The 16578-nt window shown below is 44.7% G+C and overlaps 1 protein-coding gene across 1 annotated transcript; it reads left to right on the top strand.

Moving 5' to 3' along the window:
* Nucleotides 1–1723: 1723 nt before the first annotated feature.
* On the top strand, nucleotides 1724–10468 carry LOC140587557 (vacuolar protein sorting-associated protein 8 homolog; the record flags this gene model as incomplete). The annotated part of the gene is made up of 19 exons (XM_072708806.1): nucleotides 1724–1813; nucleotides 1962–2132; nucleotides 2474–2548; nucleotides 2655–2690; nucleotides 2778–2868; nucleotides 2979–3025; nucleotides 3123–3212; nucleotides 3568–3614; nucleotides 3841–4063; nucleotides 4148–4237; nucleotides 4416–4467; nucleotides 4545–4587; nucleotides 4792–4864; nucleotides 5925–6044; nucleotides 6205–6276; nucleotides 6457–6576; nucleotides 6667–6723; nucleotides 6833–6915; nucleotides 9214–10468. Coding segments are annotated over 19 exons (1854 nt in total), but the record flags the coding sequence as incomplete, so codon positions are not given.
* Nucleotides 10469–16578: the final 6110 nt, after the last annotated feature.

Genomic DNA, 16578 nt, shown 5'->3' with positions numbered 1-16578 from the left:
CTGTTCTCTGTTAAGCTGGGCCTTCACCGGAGGGCTTCTTGTGGGCTTCTCTCCTCCCGGGCTGATGTTCTCCTTCGGGCTGGCGGTTATTCTCTGCGCTGGCTGGCGGTTGTTCTGCTCGCCTTTGTTCTGAGGTGCCAGGATTTTTATGCTGTAAAGTCCATGAATAGGGATGACCAGGAATTCGACTCCTGGCCCAATGGCTGGCCATCCATTTGGCGGGCTTTCGGAAGGGGGTCTGTATCAGTCCTGTTGGGATTTATGGCCCGCCTGATTCTACCTTTACTGATGATTTTCATTAAGCTGTTATAACTTTTGATACATCCACTTTTATGGTAATCACTGACCAGATTTGGAATCAGGGGTGATTAACAATCAGTTTGATACCAAACATGCCATACCAGCTTCACAGGTACATACCTCATACCATCTGCATTAATTGATTAAACAATTAATTATTGTATCTATGTGACTGATTCACATCAGTATAGGATACAGGGGGTTTGGGTTGCACCTCAACAGATGTTACACTTTGTGCGGTTATTACATCGAATATTCCTATTACAAACAGCACATCTTATCCATAGATAGGCGTGGCCGTTAGTTTGTGGTAATATCAATATAAGTTGCACATCTGGAAACAACATATTTTGTTTGGTGTGGCTTGTGCCAATTCATCTTCTCCAGAATGGATAAGATACACCTTAATTCAGTTCTTTTAACATAGAATGGTAGAAAGAAACTTGGTGAGGTCCACCAAGATCAGATAAGGACCACAAAGGAATGTTGGAAGAGAAGGGGAGGTTTTAACAAAGAACTCTCTCTAAAAGTTAGGACACATTGTTTACACTCACTTTCCAGATTCTTCTGGTATACCATGAGAACATATATACAATGGTAGCTATACCTATCTATTTATTTAAATTTATACGTGTTCAAGTGTAAAGGGGTAAAATAGGTGATACTCCGTGAACATGGTTACAAGGGTGGCACACAAAACACTAAGATTGTCTAAGGACACATACAAACATAACCTATCTGTATATTGAGACTAGTAGTCGTGAGTAAATCAATATACAGGGTATACAAAAGCCAAACTTAAATGAAACTTCCTTTAGGGTGTTTGTCTGTTGGGTGAGTGAAATGTAAGGCAGAATGTATGGGGAGGGGGTTGTGTGCCAAGTCGAGGGACCCCTGTCCGTGAAGTCCACTCTGCTTGTCTGTAGGTCCCTAAATCTTTGGCCAATAAAAGTTGGAGTGCTGGGCTCCCTTGTTATCTGTGTGTGTGTGTTTATGTGTGTAACCCCCCTTTGGTGCCTCTCGTACCAGGCTCGGCCTTGTCTCAGGCCACCTGGAATTTAGGCCCTGTGATATGTGCATGTGTGATCCTACAGGAGTCTGTAATAGTTTGGCAATCCATCCATCCATACATCCATCCATACTTGTAACCTTTGATCTTGGTCAGGGGCACAGGGGAATTTGGAGGCAAATAAAGGGAATATTTTATCAATGTGTGTTTTTCCATCTAAGAATGGCTGAAATTTATAGTCTTGAGGTAACATCGTGTTCTCCCAGTTTGAATCCTGCAACACATTTAAATAAAATCTGTCACACCTAGTTAACAAATAAGGTAAATCACAATGGCTATGAGGATCAAGATGGGAAAGGTCAATATCTATATAATGTCACTCATATTTTTACCTGTTAACTTGGTTTTTGTATTTATAACCAGGTAAAGAAGGATGAGTTGGGAACGATCCATGTCATCAAACAGAGACAACTGCACTTGAACTGTGACCTCATTAGTCTAACGGTGAGGTGCCAGTACAGTTGGGAAAAGGCAGCGAAATGCAGCCTGCATCTTCTCATACTGCCCTCTAGGGATAGAGGACTGAAATACTCTGAGCAGACTAACACATGCTAAAAGTTGTGTCCTTTCTCTGTGCTTGTTTCTTTCTCAGTGGATCAACTCACGGACCCTGGTTCTACTAGACAGTGGGGAACGGCTCCATGTTGTCGACCGGCCCAGTCAGGTGGAACTAGAAACTTTGGACCTGTCTGAAGTACAGCTGGTTTACAACAGCAGCCATTTCAAGTCTCTTGCCACCGGGGGTAATGTGAGCCAAGCTTTGGTGAGTCATGTCATGTAATTCGTGTCCAAACTGGAAGTAGGTTCATGTGCTTCTTTGTTTTGGATTAGGGGGTTAAGGAAGTATGGGGGTTGAGGTGGTTTTGGGGGGTTGGGGGAGTTGGGGTTTTGGGGGGATGGCAGTTTGGGGGTTGAGAGTTCAGGGGGTTCAGGTAGTTTACGGGTTGGAGGTTTGGGGGGGGTTGGTGTTTGGGGGATGAGGGTTAGAGGGTTACTGGTTTTGGGGGGATTGGGGGTTAGGCTTGTGCATGTCCTATCTGATATGTTTGCTGGCATGTTCCTCCATGTTCACACATGGCATTCGCGGTACTTAATGTTTTCCAGGCCCTGGTTGGAGAGAGGGCATGTTACCAGTCTGTCTGTTGCTATGGCACTCAGATCTTTTACCTTGGAACCAAGGTAATGCTGAGCAGACCCCCATCCTGTCTGCATTGCTGAAAAGCACCTCTGACCAGCACTTCATAGTCAGTCTCTTGTCTAACCTGATGATGTTTCTGCCCCTCAGTCTGTACACATGATGACACTGAGAAACTGGCGAGAGGTGGGTGACCTTTGTCTGTCTGTCTAATGGTTCAAAAGCCCACATGAATGACAACAGCAACTTCTGTGCTACTGGCTCTCCTGGCAGAGGGTGGATTACCTGCTACAGCAGGAGAAGTTTATGGAGGCGCTCTCCCTGGCATGGTCGTTCCATGAGGGCACTGCCAAAGCCGTCGTGGGTATGAATCCATTCCCTGTCTGCCGTGTGCAGATTCTGAGTCTGTGGGTGAAAATCCCTCCCTCTTCTGTTGAGTGGTTTATACAATGATATATTTCTTGCCATTTTCAGGATTATTTGGAGATTCCTCTAAGAAGAAGAGTGTGGTGGCTGACAAGGTTTTTTATGACATCATCTTTATGTTTTGAAATTTTTAGCTGTTCAGCAGAAGCAGGTGCTGTTTTTAGTCGTTCACTTATGTATTTTCCCAATAAGATGGTGGAGATACTTCTGCAGTATGCAGAGCATTCCTTGAAGAGGTGTCCTGAACAGGGCAAGATCCAGGTGATGGAGCAGCACTTCCAGGTACCACGAGTCCGCTGCAGTCAATACATTGGAAATTCTTTGATCCTTTCTTATTCTTTTGCTTTCCTTATTATCCGAGTGCTTAAAGATTCTAAAAGCACATGTCATATCAGTTTCGGTAAGATGAAGCTGTATTCGACTCGTTGATTCGTCAGCCTGGTGCTCTGGGCTTATACTGATCAGGATGCCTGGTGTAGGCTTTGACAAAAGTGTATCTCTATCTTCTGTATTGTGTCTTCCTTTGAATAATGTTAATGGTGTACAGATGCATGCATATTTGGCTGTAGCGGTGCTTTTCTGTCCAATCACTGTGTCCATAGTGATTACGGTGTCCGTATGTCCTTTTTCTGTAAAGGACATGGTGCCTGTCATGGTGGAGTACTGTCTGTTGCTACAGAGAAGGTAAGTATGATTGGCATGAAATGAGATTTGATGAATGGATGGTAAAGTGGCTTCATGGTAAATTCTTGACCATGAGCTTCAGAGGGGAACTTCAGACCTGGGGAAGGCCACACAAACACCTGCTGGGCTCCCAGGTTGATAATGGAGGAAGGTTTTGCATGTGAAGTTCAGGAGCATTCTGGAGCATTCCATTTCACTTTTGACATTTCTTTCACTTGTGCTCCAGGGACTTACTCTTTGGCCAGATCTACGGCCGCCTGGCAGAGAACTCTGTGGCCAGGGGCATCTTCCTGGAGACCCTGGAGCCCTATATTTTAAGCGAGCGTATTGGCTGCCTGACCGCGCCTGTCATGCGGGATCTTCTGAGCCACTTCCAGGAGAATGGCATGATGGAGAGCGTGGAGAATTGCTTGGTGCACATGGACATCACCAGCTTGGATATCCAACAGGTTTATTTTATTGTGCTTTGGTCTTTAATCACATTGTTGTCAAGCTTCCGTGTATGACTGTAAAGAGTGATCCATGATTTCTAGGTTGTCCAGACTTGCTGGGAGAACCAGCTTTATGATGCCATGATCTACGTCTTCAACAGTGGGATGAATGATTACATCAGTCCTATGGAGGTAAGAGGTAGAACCAGGGCATGTCGGACAAGCTGCCTGACCCAAGCATTATTAATGGATTACTGAGTGTGGGAATGCCTGTTAAATGAATCCCTCATCTACTTGGGCTTCAGAGTATTTTTCCAGGCTCCGTGTTGTCCTCCAGTGCTGACCATGCTGTTCTCTTCTTCTACTGCAGAAACTTTTCCAGATGATAGGTCCACCATTACATGAGGGCAAGGCTCTCACAGGTAAGCCATCGTGCTGAAATCTCGCTTGTACCCTGACATTTCTTGGAATGAGCTCAGGGTCCTTGTCTTTCTTACAGATGAACAAGTGACAATGGGCAACAAGCTGTTGGTTTATATAAGGTAAGGCCCATGGTGCTTTTGGTCAGTGGTTAAGCAGTAGGTGCTAGGAGGGACTGATGACAAGATGACCTTGGGACAGAAGCTGCAATATCCACCTGTGTGGACCTTCATCCGCTTGCCTTGACACTCACACCCCTGTATGTCCAGTTTGTCCACCTGTGTTGGACCATCATTGTTCATATTGGTCTCCCTTCTTTCCGCCAGTTGCTGCCTGGCAGGACGAGCCTACCCACTTGGGGATATTCCAGAGGATCTACTCCCACTGGTGAAAAACCAGGTAGGCACTGACTGCTAACAGAGGCATTTATAATTCAACCATGTGTCTGTTAACCTCAACATTTCACACTGATATGTCACTAATTGTATTCCCGAAACAGTCCAGTGCTGCAGACACTTTCTCCTTACCAAGATATGTCAAATTCTTTTTGAGTTCTTTTTCAGACTTTGCAGACACATTGTCTGGATGATGAAATTGAAGAGTTGAAATTCTGAGACAGATTACACCAAAACTCATGCAATGCCACATAGTGATGTCATGAAAAGGGCAGTTTTACCACCTGATCCCATTAGCAAGATAACTCAAAAAACTGAACAACTGGATATGATCAATTTTGAGACCGATTGCCCCAGAATGGAAGGAATGCCATTTACTGGCAGTAAAGGTAAGGGTGAAAGCAGACAACATCCTTGTGGATGTGATAAATCAAATAGGACTTGAGGATCTTATTCCTATTTCAGAAAAACATTATATGGAATAAGATCCCTTGATTTAATTTTGAAGCAGATTTTATCAAAAATGAAGTAGCAGTGCTATGTGGCAGCAAAGGAAGGAAAGGGAGGCAATAAATTACATTTTATACAATGAACTCTGAAAGTATTTGACAGATCATTTTCAAACTTTAGCAATTCAGGGGCCAGTTGGCAAAATTTATCATGTGAAACTTGCCATTTGTCATGGGGCAATTTAAGCATGACACTTAGCCCTAGTCCAAGTCAGTCATGGCACATGAAAGAACAGGTGCCGGTCAGTGGACCTGATTACACTGAGACAAGTCACATAATGATGGGCTTTTGAGGGTAGTATGCTAGGCTTTGGCAGTATAACAGTAATTTTCTGTATACTTCAATATATGCCCCCCCCCATTGCTTCATGAGTACCATACACTCCTGTCCCTGTGCAGAATTTCAGGAACTACAGAGCCTGTTACACATGGGATGGAATATTTGATACACAGTATAGTTTTCCTGCAAGACATGCTGTCGGTGTTTATGTACTTCATGTTACCTGTGCTGTTTGTGTGTTTATGTGCTCTGTGTTACCTGTGTTGTGTCTGCAGGTGTTTGAATTCCTGATCCGCCTACACTCAGCCGAAGTCCCTGAGGAGGAGGAGGTGTACCCCTACATCCACACTCTGCTACACTTTGACACGCGAGAGTTCCTCAATGTTCTCGCTTTGGTATGATGCTTTTGGAGTGAGGAAAGGTGGAGTAGAAATGAGACTGAGTGTGAGCTGGAGTCGTGTGGGGTATTGCGTTCAGCCACCTAGGGTGCACTGAGTACAGTTGTTGCCTTTTGTGGTTTTTTTTTACTTCTCATTGTCTCTTCTCTTCCACCAGACTTTTGAGGACTTTAAGAATGACAAGCAGGCCTTAGAATATCAGCAGCGCATTGTGGACATTTTGCTGAAGGTGCTCCACACTTATCTTCTGGCCCATTTCTCCTGGCCCACTCAGTGTAGATGTGTTTGCTTGTGTACTTCTTCCTGTGTTGGTGGTCTGCCAGACTTGGCTCCTTCTCCGTTGATTTGTTAGTGCTTATTATTCCACATGCTGTCACTTGTGCTGAGGGTGAATCTGTGTGTGTCTCAGGTCATGGTGGAAAATTCGGACTTCACTCCCTCCCAGGTGGGCTGTCTGTTCACTTTCCTGGCAAGACAGCTGGCCAAGCCTGACAACACCCTGTTTGTCAACAGGAAGCTCTTTGACCAGGTTAAGAAGTGACAGGGGTGTGTGTGTGCACGTGTATGTGAAAGTCTGTGCAGGGTGTGACCTGTGTACACTCTGAACTTGGTTCTGCAGGTTTTGGAGTTTCTCTGCAGTCCTGATGATGACTCCAGACATACAGAAAGACAACAAGTAATGCCCTCCTGCATCTGTACTTGTTCACTTTGTGCTCTCCAGCCTGGTTTCTCTGTAAATATGGTACCATTGTCCCTCAGCTGGTGGTGTGCTCTCTCTTCCTAAGGTGCTGCTGGAGCTGCTCCATGTTGGGGGGGTGGTCCAATTTGATGAACAGAGGCTCCTCAGCTTGGCTGAGAAGGCAGAGTTGTGAGTATCACATCTGATGTTGCCTGTATTTGCCGAAAAGCTGACATGCATCATGTTAAAGCAACATAAACAGTTAGTTCTGACCAAGAAATCTGATTGGACAAGTGGTGTTCTATGAGTGTTGATATCAGAGTTTAACCACACTTGGACATAGCAGATGTATCACTCCATGATACAGGTGTATCTAAAAACCGCTACTTAACCCTGAGTCAGTGATCCTCCCCCATGGGATCAAAGGCAAATCTCGTCAAACTGTCATAGAAACATTCAATAAAAACACTTTTAAAATATATATAGGAAGAAACTAAATATATTTTTAGCGCTTTGTAAGGAGAACAAAGAGAACAAGAGTCACTCAGTACATTTACATGCACAGCTAAGTTGAGCTACGGTTAAAACTTGACTATGCCATTTTATCAGACTACTGTCCTTTGGGGTATTTATGAAACAAGTGGAGGAGTGATTTAAACAGCAGTGCTGAATATGATTATTATTGTATCAGAGAACGCATTCAGTGCTCATGCAGAAGCAGCAAAGGTAAACTTTAATCTGTTTTTTAAACGCATACTAGATAATCTTGAAAATGAATAATCATTAAAATTGCAAAACTTGCTAGGTTTTTTTCCTACGATAGAGTAAAAATATTTTTGCGAGACTTCAACTCCCTGCACTATTATATCTGTACCAAAGTTGCTAAGGAAGAGTAAGAAAAACCTGATCTTATTCTAGCTGACTAGCGATGTAAGAATTGGATGTGGACAACGTGCAATGCTGGTATTAATATTGCATGTCGTCCAGTCCTCTACTATGCTCCATGCTTCTTCTGTGTACTGGGTTCTTCTGTTACTTTTGGGTCAAAGCCCAGGGGGGAAACTATGGAGCATGCAGAGAGCACCTAGGCCAGTTTCAGTCTGATTGAGCTGGAGTAAATCGATTCCCAATCGCATTATCTGGGTGTCTTAGTCTGACTACGAGAAATTCGATTTAGTACGATTTCTGTCGGACTAACATCTTTATAAGCATTTAAAGTCCGGTTTTAGTCGGACTAACACAATAATTCAATTTTCTTAGTGTGTTGACTCGAGTGTCTGAGTCACAAAGCAGTCCTGATCGTCCACCCATTTGCAAGTAGCAGTATTCATATGATAACGACACTTTTAATCCTGCAGTTGTTACTGGGTCAAGAAAACACATGAAAACTCCCATAAACAAGAGCACATGTCTGGGTTTTGTTTGCACTGATTGAGGATTGCAGCCTTTTATTTTGTCATGTGAGAGTGTTTTCACTGAGGAAACATTGAAATTAAACTACATCGCTTCAATTTATGGATAACTGCGAAGTCGGATAAACAGTAACTTTTAAATTACAAAATATCACTTGTTTTCTAATTTTTATTGCTACTGTAAAAACTTGTCTTTTAAAATAAGAACATAAGTAAATTAGAAATGAGAGGAGGCCATTCGGCCCATCAAGCTCATTTGGGGAGAACTTAACTAGTAGCTCAGAGTTTTTAAAATCTTATCTAGCTCTGATTTAAAGGAACTCAGGGTTTTAGCTTGCGCTACACTAGCAAGAAGACTATTCCATACTTCTTTATACCCTGTGTAAAGAAGTGCTTCCTCAAGTTCGTTTTAAGACGTTCTCCCGCTAATTTCCAATTATGGCCACGAGTTCTGTTATTTAAACTAATATTGAAATAGCCATTTGGCCAAACAGCATTCAGACCTGTTGGAATCTTATATATCTGGATCATGTCCCCCCTTAGTCTCCTTTGCTTGAGGCTAAACAGATTCAGCTCAGCTAACATCTCCTCATAAGACATTCCTCTAAGCCCAGACTTCCCTTTCCCCGGCCACTTCATCCAGCTCCTCCGGGGGAATCCCGATGCGTTCCCAGGCCAGCTGAGATACATAGTCTCTCCAGCGTGTCCTGGGTCTTCCCCGGGGCCTCCTCCCAGTGGGACATGCCCGGAACACCTCACCAGGGAGGCATCCAGGAGGCATGACCAGATTCCCGAGCCACCTCATCTGGCTCCTCTCAATCTCGGAGGAGCGGCGACTCTAGTCTGAGTCTCTCCCGAATGACCGAGCTCCTCAGCCTATCTCTAAGGGAGAGCCCAGCCACCCTGCGGAGGAAACTCATTTCGGCCGCTTGTATTCGCGACCTCGTTCTTTTGGTCACTACCCACAGCTCATGACCATAGGTGAGGGTAGGAACGTAGATCGACTGGTAAATCGAGAGCTTTGCCTTTTGGCTCAGCTCCTTCTTCACCATGACAGACCGATGCCAATCCATAGGCACTGCCCCCGATGTCCACGCGATGCTGCAGATGCATGTCACCCAGGACAGCCCTGCAGCATCCAGAGCCTTGAGGAACTCCGGACGAATCTCATCCACCCCTGGGGCCCGGCCACCGAGGAGCCTTTTAACCACCTCAGCGATCTCTGCCCCAGAGATAGGGGAGTCTACCCCCAAGTCCCCAGACTCTGCTTCCTCATTGGAAGGCGTGTCGGTGGGATTGAGGAGGTCTTCGAAGTATTCCCTCCACCGACCCACAACGTCCCAAGCTGAGGTCAGCAGTAGAGCTTAGATCGGCCCCAAAAAATTAAACCCGACCCTACCCGAGCCCGTGCACCTTGTGTCCGAGCCCGACCCGGTCCGACACATTAACTGTAATTATGAGCCCGAGCCCGATTTAAACCCGACTATTTTTTAATACGTGAGCCGTTGTAACAGACGTTCTCAACTACAATTCTAAGTTGTTTGAACTACAGAAATTAGTTTAGATTTATCTTAATGAAAAATGCAACAAGGACGAAGCATGTAAACTGCATTGTTTGTTTATTCAGAATGGATTTTTGAGACACGTTTAGAAGAAAAGCACGTTTTCACTTATCCAGTTCGCTTGCTGCTGAAACCAGTTTGTGTGCTCGGCATCGAACTTTAAGTAAAGGGTTAAGAAAAAGGTTAAATCCTTCCGTAAGCAGCCAACGAGGTATGTGTTAATTAAGTTTTAGTTAAGTTTGTTGTATTTAGCCATGTAAATGTAAATGCTAACTGAGGTTCGTGTTAACTGTATATGAATTCTCTAAGCTGTCTTTATTGTTATTTATGTTTATATTTCATTTGAATTTCAATGTTTGTTAGCTAATATTGTAAGTAAATGTGCTTGATTTTGTGTTTCCGTATCTGTATTTACTTCTCACGTCTGCCATGATGGCGATAATAACGAAGCCACTGTCTTTCGAATAAACCGTCGGCTCAGTTAAATGCAAAGGACTCTTGTGCTCGTGTCTTACGGGAGGGAGCTACATTTATAATTATGGCATAGCTCTCCACCCAATTAGGCTAATTAAGTAATGATTTAAAAAAAAAAAAACACACACAAATGCTTGATCATGGCCCCGCCCGGCCCGGCCCGAAGATAGTGGCAGGAAATATCGGCCCGACCCGGCCCACGGGTCGGGTCGGGTCGGGTCGGGTCTGGGCTCGGGCTCGGGCAGAGAATCTAAACTCTAGTCAGCAGTGCCCCATCCCCACCATAACCAGTGTTGATGCTGCACCGCTTTCTCGCTCTGAGGCTCCAGATGGTGGACGAGAATCTTCTTGAAGCTGTCCGGAAGTCGTTCACCATGGCCTCGGCAAACTCCTCCCACCCCCAAGGTTTTGCTTCAGCGTCCGCCAAAGCCGTGTTCTGCTTGGCCCGCCGGTACTCATCAGCTGCCTCTGGAGTCCCACAGGCCAAAAAGGCTCGATAGGACTCCTTCTTCAGCTTAACGGCATCCCTCACTGGCGGTGTCCACCAGCGTGTTCAGGGACTGCTGCCAGCCACCTTACGGCCACAGTTCCGGTCATCCGCCTCCACAATGGAGACGTGGAACATGACCCATTTGGACTCAATGTCCCGCGCCTCCCCTGGGACATGGGCGAAGATCTGCCGGAGGTAGGAGTTGAAGCCCCTTCTTACAGGGGATTCCGCCAGATGTTCCCAGCAGACCCTCACTATACGCTTGGGCCTGCCAGGCCTGGCCGGCTTCCTCCCCCACCAGCGGAGCCAACCCACCACCAGGTGGTGATCGGCTGACAGCTCCACCCATCTCCGCACCCGAGTGTCCAATACATGCGGCCTGCAGCCTAGGGTGCCCTGCTGCCAGGTCACTTCTGAACACCCTTATGTTTGAACATGGTGTTCATTATGGACAATCCATGACGAGCACAGAAGTCCAATTACAAAACACCACTCGGGCTCAGATTGGGGGGGCGTTCCTCCCAGTCATGCCCCTCCAGGTCTCACTGTCATTGTCCACATGAGCATTGAAGTCCCCCAGCAGAACAAGAGAGTCCCTAGGAGGAGCGCTCTCTAACACCCCTTCCAAGGACTCCAAAAAGGGTGGGTATTCTGAACAGCCATTTGGCACATTGTATATATCTAGTCGGAACCTCACAACCTCGTGCACCAGCTCAGGCACCTTCCCTGCCAGAGAGGTGACATTCCATGTTCCTAGAGCTAGCTTCTGCAGCCGAGGATCGGACCGTCAAAGTCCCCGCCTTTGGCCACTGCCCAACTCACATTGCTATTCAATTCAATTCAATTTTATTTATATAGCGCTTTTAGCAACAGTCATTGTAACAAAGCACTTTATATTTAACCGGCCAGAACCCCACCAAGCAAGCCTGAGGTGACAGTGGCAAGGAAAAACTCCCTCTAGCAGGAAGAAACCTTGAGAGGAACCTAGATTCGGAAGGGGACCCCATCCTCCTCTGGGCGACCGGGGAGCATGAAACTGCATTTGCATTGACATTAATTTGAGTCCATATAGTTGGCTTCATGTAGGTATCTCCAAGGAGTCCAGGTGAGGGTTCAAGCGATGTAGTGTTGGCTTGGGATCAGCTCGGAAAAGAGAAGATGGAGAACAGTTATTGCCCTACACCTAACCTAACCTCCGGCAGTACTAAAGTAACTATGGCAGCCTGGCTAAAAGAGAGACCTGGAAGGAAGCACAGACGTGAGGGTTTCCACCCGACCCCTTTGGCCCCTCGTACAGGTGGTGAGCCTGTTGGAGGGGGGACCCACGTGCCTTCTTTGGGTCGTGCCCGACCAGGCCCCATGGGTGTAGTCCTTGCCACCAGGTGCTCGCCATTGAGCCCCACCCCCAGGCCTAGCTCCAGGGGGGGGCCCCCAGTGACCCGCATCCGGGCGAGGGAAAACGTGTATCCATGTCATTTCTCATCATAAGGGGTCTAATGAGCCGCATTTTGTCTGGTGCCTCACCTTAGGACCTGATTGCCTTGGGAGACCCTACCAGGGGCATAAAGCCCTGGCTCCTGGGATCATTGGAACACGCAAACCCCTCCACGACGATAAGGTGTCGGCTCCAAGAGAGGAAATGTATTCATATGATGCAGAATAGTTGGGAGCAAGTGAGCTGTGTCGCGTTGGAATGTTTATGTTGCTTGGCAATAGTCAATAGTTGGCTAGTGGGAACTTGTTTTTTGTGAAGGCCCATAAATGTTTCAATAAATAATCAAGCAAAGTATTATACGTTGTGGCTTATTACAGTTAACTTAAAAATGCTACTCAATTAACTGTTATATAAAATCAATAACATACTGCTCGTGCGGTCGACCGGTTGGCTTGTAGAGCGGCTGTTTCATTTATTTTGTATATTTTGAGTATTTATTTTAAGCATACAGTCTATCAACATATTTCTTTATTAGGAGTGACACTCACAGTCTTTGATCGCCGCTGCTTCCGTGTGCCACACCCTCTAATTAACCCTGCGTGGAATCCCCGTGTGATCAGCTGTTTCTGGTTGTTGTCATTAATCCTCTGTATTTAGTCCGAGTTTTAGTTTGTTTCCCAGTCCGGTCATTCTATTGTCCGTCCCCGTTTTGCCTGCCTTACCTGTAATTAAACCCTGTATTCCCCGATACCCTGACGTCTGCAATAATGAGAAATCTTTATTTTTTAATTATATAAGAACATAAGAACTATACAAACGAGAGGAGGCCATTCGGGCCTCAAATTGCCCCTCGGGGACAAATAAAGTTTTTTGATTGATTTGATTTGATTGATACTTGAAGTAACCTGCAGCTTCGTGCCTGCGTACAAATCGCAGCCGTGATATATTAGTGGTTATATAGTACAACCACACTCCTTATATGTTATTGCTTAAATATACCACACTGTGTCACATATATATGGGGTCAAAAGGCAAATATGAGAGTTTTATAAAGAACTCCCGCTCCGGCAGTAGCCTGCTTTGAGAGGGTTTTTGTGGTTTTTTGGCCTCCCTAGAGCAACTTCGCTTTAGTTTAAGCTAAACGTGGTTCAGCAGGAAGTTAATCTCGGGTAAGTAATTGTAAATTTGGTTATTTTAAAAGTTAAATTTAAAGGTTGTTATCGCTGACGCTGCCGGATAATTTATAATAAAGTACCGATTTAACGCAAGTGTTAATTTAGTGTTTTAGTGTACTCGGCACTTTGTTTTAACTATACGTTAATTAGATCAACTAAAAGTTTAAATATTCTCTTAATATACTGGGCTGGGAGTAAAGGACGGGGACATAGTGAGTTAGGTAATTATGGGGCCAGCTCAGTGTTGTGTTTGCAAGATGTTTGCCCTTCTGGATGCTTGCGTCCAGTCGGACTTCGTCTGCGAGCGATGTGGGTTAGTTGACTCACTCATGGTCCAGGTTCGTGACCTAGAGGAGCGACTGGCTCTCATCCAGCATAGCAATGAGTTAAAGGAGAGAGTTAATACGCCTTCTAGGGAGACTATGTGTACGTCACAAGCGGGGAGGGGGGAGAATGATGAACAGGTAGGTCGAGAGAGCTGGGTGAACGTAGGTCCTAGATGTAGAAAAGGGCGTACACAGTTCACAGAGGCGGCATCACCTGAAGTAACGGTTTCTAACCGCTTTCAGGTGCTTCCAGCTTTAGAGCCGGAAGAGACTGGGGAGGCAGGTGGGCCCTTGGGCACCAAGGAGCCACCTAACCCCAGTAGGAGGGAGGTTGTGGTAGTAGGGGATTCAATTATAAGAGGTGTAGATAGTTATGTGTGCACCCGTGATAGAGGGTCCCGTACGGTGTCTTGCCTGCCTGGTGCCCAGGTAGGGGACCTTCCAGATCGAGTGGACAGGCTTTTGGCCCCAGCCGGGGTGGATCCAGTGGTCGTGGTGCATGTTGGCACCAATGACATAGGAAAGGGCAGAAGGGCTGTTCTGCAAGATAAATTTATAGAAGTCGCGGATAAGCTTAGAAGCAGAACATCCACGGTGGTATTCTCTGGAATACTTCCCGTGCCACGTGCAAGTCAGGCAAAATTAGCTGAGATAAGGGGATTAAATGCGTGGCTAAAATGGTGGTGTAGGAAAGAGGGGTTCAGGTTTATGGGGCACTGGAAGACCTTCTGGAACAGGTGGGACCTGTTCAAGCCGGACGGGTTGCATCTGAACCATAGGGGAACCAGTGTATTGGGGAGGCGTATGTGCAGAATAGTTGAGGAATGTTTAAACTAGGGACTGGGGGGGCAGGGAGGTCAGTTAATTTATGTGGGGAGAGACGGAAAGCCCAATTAAATATTAAAAGTAGACACTGTAAAAGGCCTACCATTAGTGGACTGTATTTGAATGCTAGGAGTATTAGAAACAAAATTAATAACTTAGAGGCTTTAATTTCTTCAGACAATTACGACATTATAGGAATAACTGAAACATGGATGAGTGACAATGATGGTGATGAATATAATATGGATGGTTATACGTTGTTCCGTAGAGACCGGATAGGCAAGAAGGGAGGTGGTGTTGCAGTATACGTAAAAGAAAACTTGCAGGCAAGGGATCTCACTGATAAAAATAAAAATTCAGAAGCTGTATGGATCAAACTTGATGCTAAAGATTCAAATGGCCTAATTGTCGGGGTTTGTTATAGGGCACCTAATGTAGCTGTAGAGGAAAGCAGAATATTATATGATGATATCAGGATTATGAGTAATAAAAATGATGTGGTGGTTATGGGTGATTTTAATTTACCTGGGATACAGTGGGACACAGTCTCTGGCTCTTCTGTAAATGAACTTGAGATGGTGGAATTAGTACAGGATTGTTTTTTTACTCAGTTTGTTAATACTCCTACCAGGGGAGAAGCCCTTCTTGATCTCGTTTTTTGTAATAACCAGGATAGGATTGGAAAATTAGAGGTTTTAGACCCATTGTACGGTAGTGATCATAACATGGTTAAATTCGAGGTTAATTTTAGTGTCCGAAGAGCAAAGTCTAAATTAAAAGTATACAATGTTAGGAAGGCTAACTTTAATGGTATGAGACGGAAATTAGAAACTGTAAACTGGACAGAGTTAAATAGCAAAACAGTTGAAGAGGCATGGGAATTTTTCAAAAGCACATTGTTGCAAGTGCAAGAGGACTTCATACCTGTTTCCAGCAAAACTAAATCTAGGAAACGACAACCAAGGTGGTTTACTAAGGAAATTAAGAATAAAGTCAGGAGGAATAGGGCTCTGTTCCACAACTGGAAAATAACTAATGATTTCAAAATCAAGCAGGAGTATCTAAGTCTACAGGCAGAGTTAAAAAATGACATTAGGCTATCAAAGAGGGATGTAGAAAGAAAAATTGCATTGGAGGCTAAGCATGACAGTAAAGGTTTCTTCCAATATTTTAACTCCAAGAGAGCACTAAAAGCTGAAATCACTAATTTGCAGGATAGTAAGGGCCTTATAATTGATAACGAAATTGATATGGTAAACGAGTTTAATGATTATTTTTCAAGGGTGTTCACAATAGAGAACACAAGTAACTTGCCACCAATTAATACAAATACAGCATCGTCTATGACCAATATATGTATAACTGAGGTTGATGTGATACTAAGCCTAGCTAAACTCAAAATAAATAAATCGCAGGGGCCTGATGGCATCTTACCTATAGTCTTGAAAGAGATGAGGGATATTATTAGCCAACCTTTGACTTTAATATTCCAGAAATCGTTATCTGCCGGTGTGGTACCATCAGATTGGAAGCATGCTAATATAACACCCATATTCAAAAAAGGGGATAGAAGTAATCCAGCAAACTATAGGCCAATCAGTTTAACTAGCATTACTGGAAAAATAATGGAAGCTATAATTCAAGTGAAAATGGTAGATTACCTAGATGCAAATAACATTATAAAGGATAGCCAACATGGATTTAGGAGAGGTAGATCCTGCTTAACGAATCTGCTTGAATTCTTTGAGGAAGCTACAAGTGAAATTGATCACAAAAAGGCCTATGATGTGATTTACTTAGATTTCCAGAAAGCCTTTGATGTTGTCCCCCACAAACGGCTCTTGTTAAAGCTTAAAGCTGCAGGAATTTTAGGAACTGTGGCAGCTTGGATCAAAAACTGGCTAACTGATAGGAAGCAGCGAGTAGTTATTAGAGGCACTATGTCACAGTGGGCCTCCGTTTATAGTTGGGTACCGCAGGGTTCAATTTTAGGACCACTATTGTTCCTAATTTACATTAATGATATTGACACGAATACATACAGTAAACTGGTTAAATTTGCAGACGACACTAAGGTGGGCGGGGTAGCAGATACTAATCTAGCAGCAGAGAGGCTTCAACGGGATCTGGATTTAATTAGCGAATGGGCTGAT

The sequence above is a fragment of the Paramormyrops kingsleyae genome, unplaced genomic scaffold (assembly GCF_048594095.1).
Source record: "Paramormyrops kingsleyae isolate MSU_618 unplaced genomic scaffold, PKINGS_0.4 ups349, whole genome shotgun sequence".
Taxonomy (NCBI): Eukaryota; Metazoa; Chordata; class Actinopteri; order Osteoglossiformes; family Mormyridae; genus Paramormyrops; species Paramormyrops kingsleyae.
Note: the sequence above shows the minus strand (reverse complement) of the source record. Positions and strands in the feature narration are given on the sequence as shown.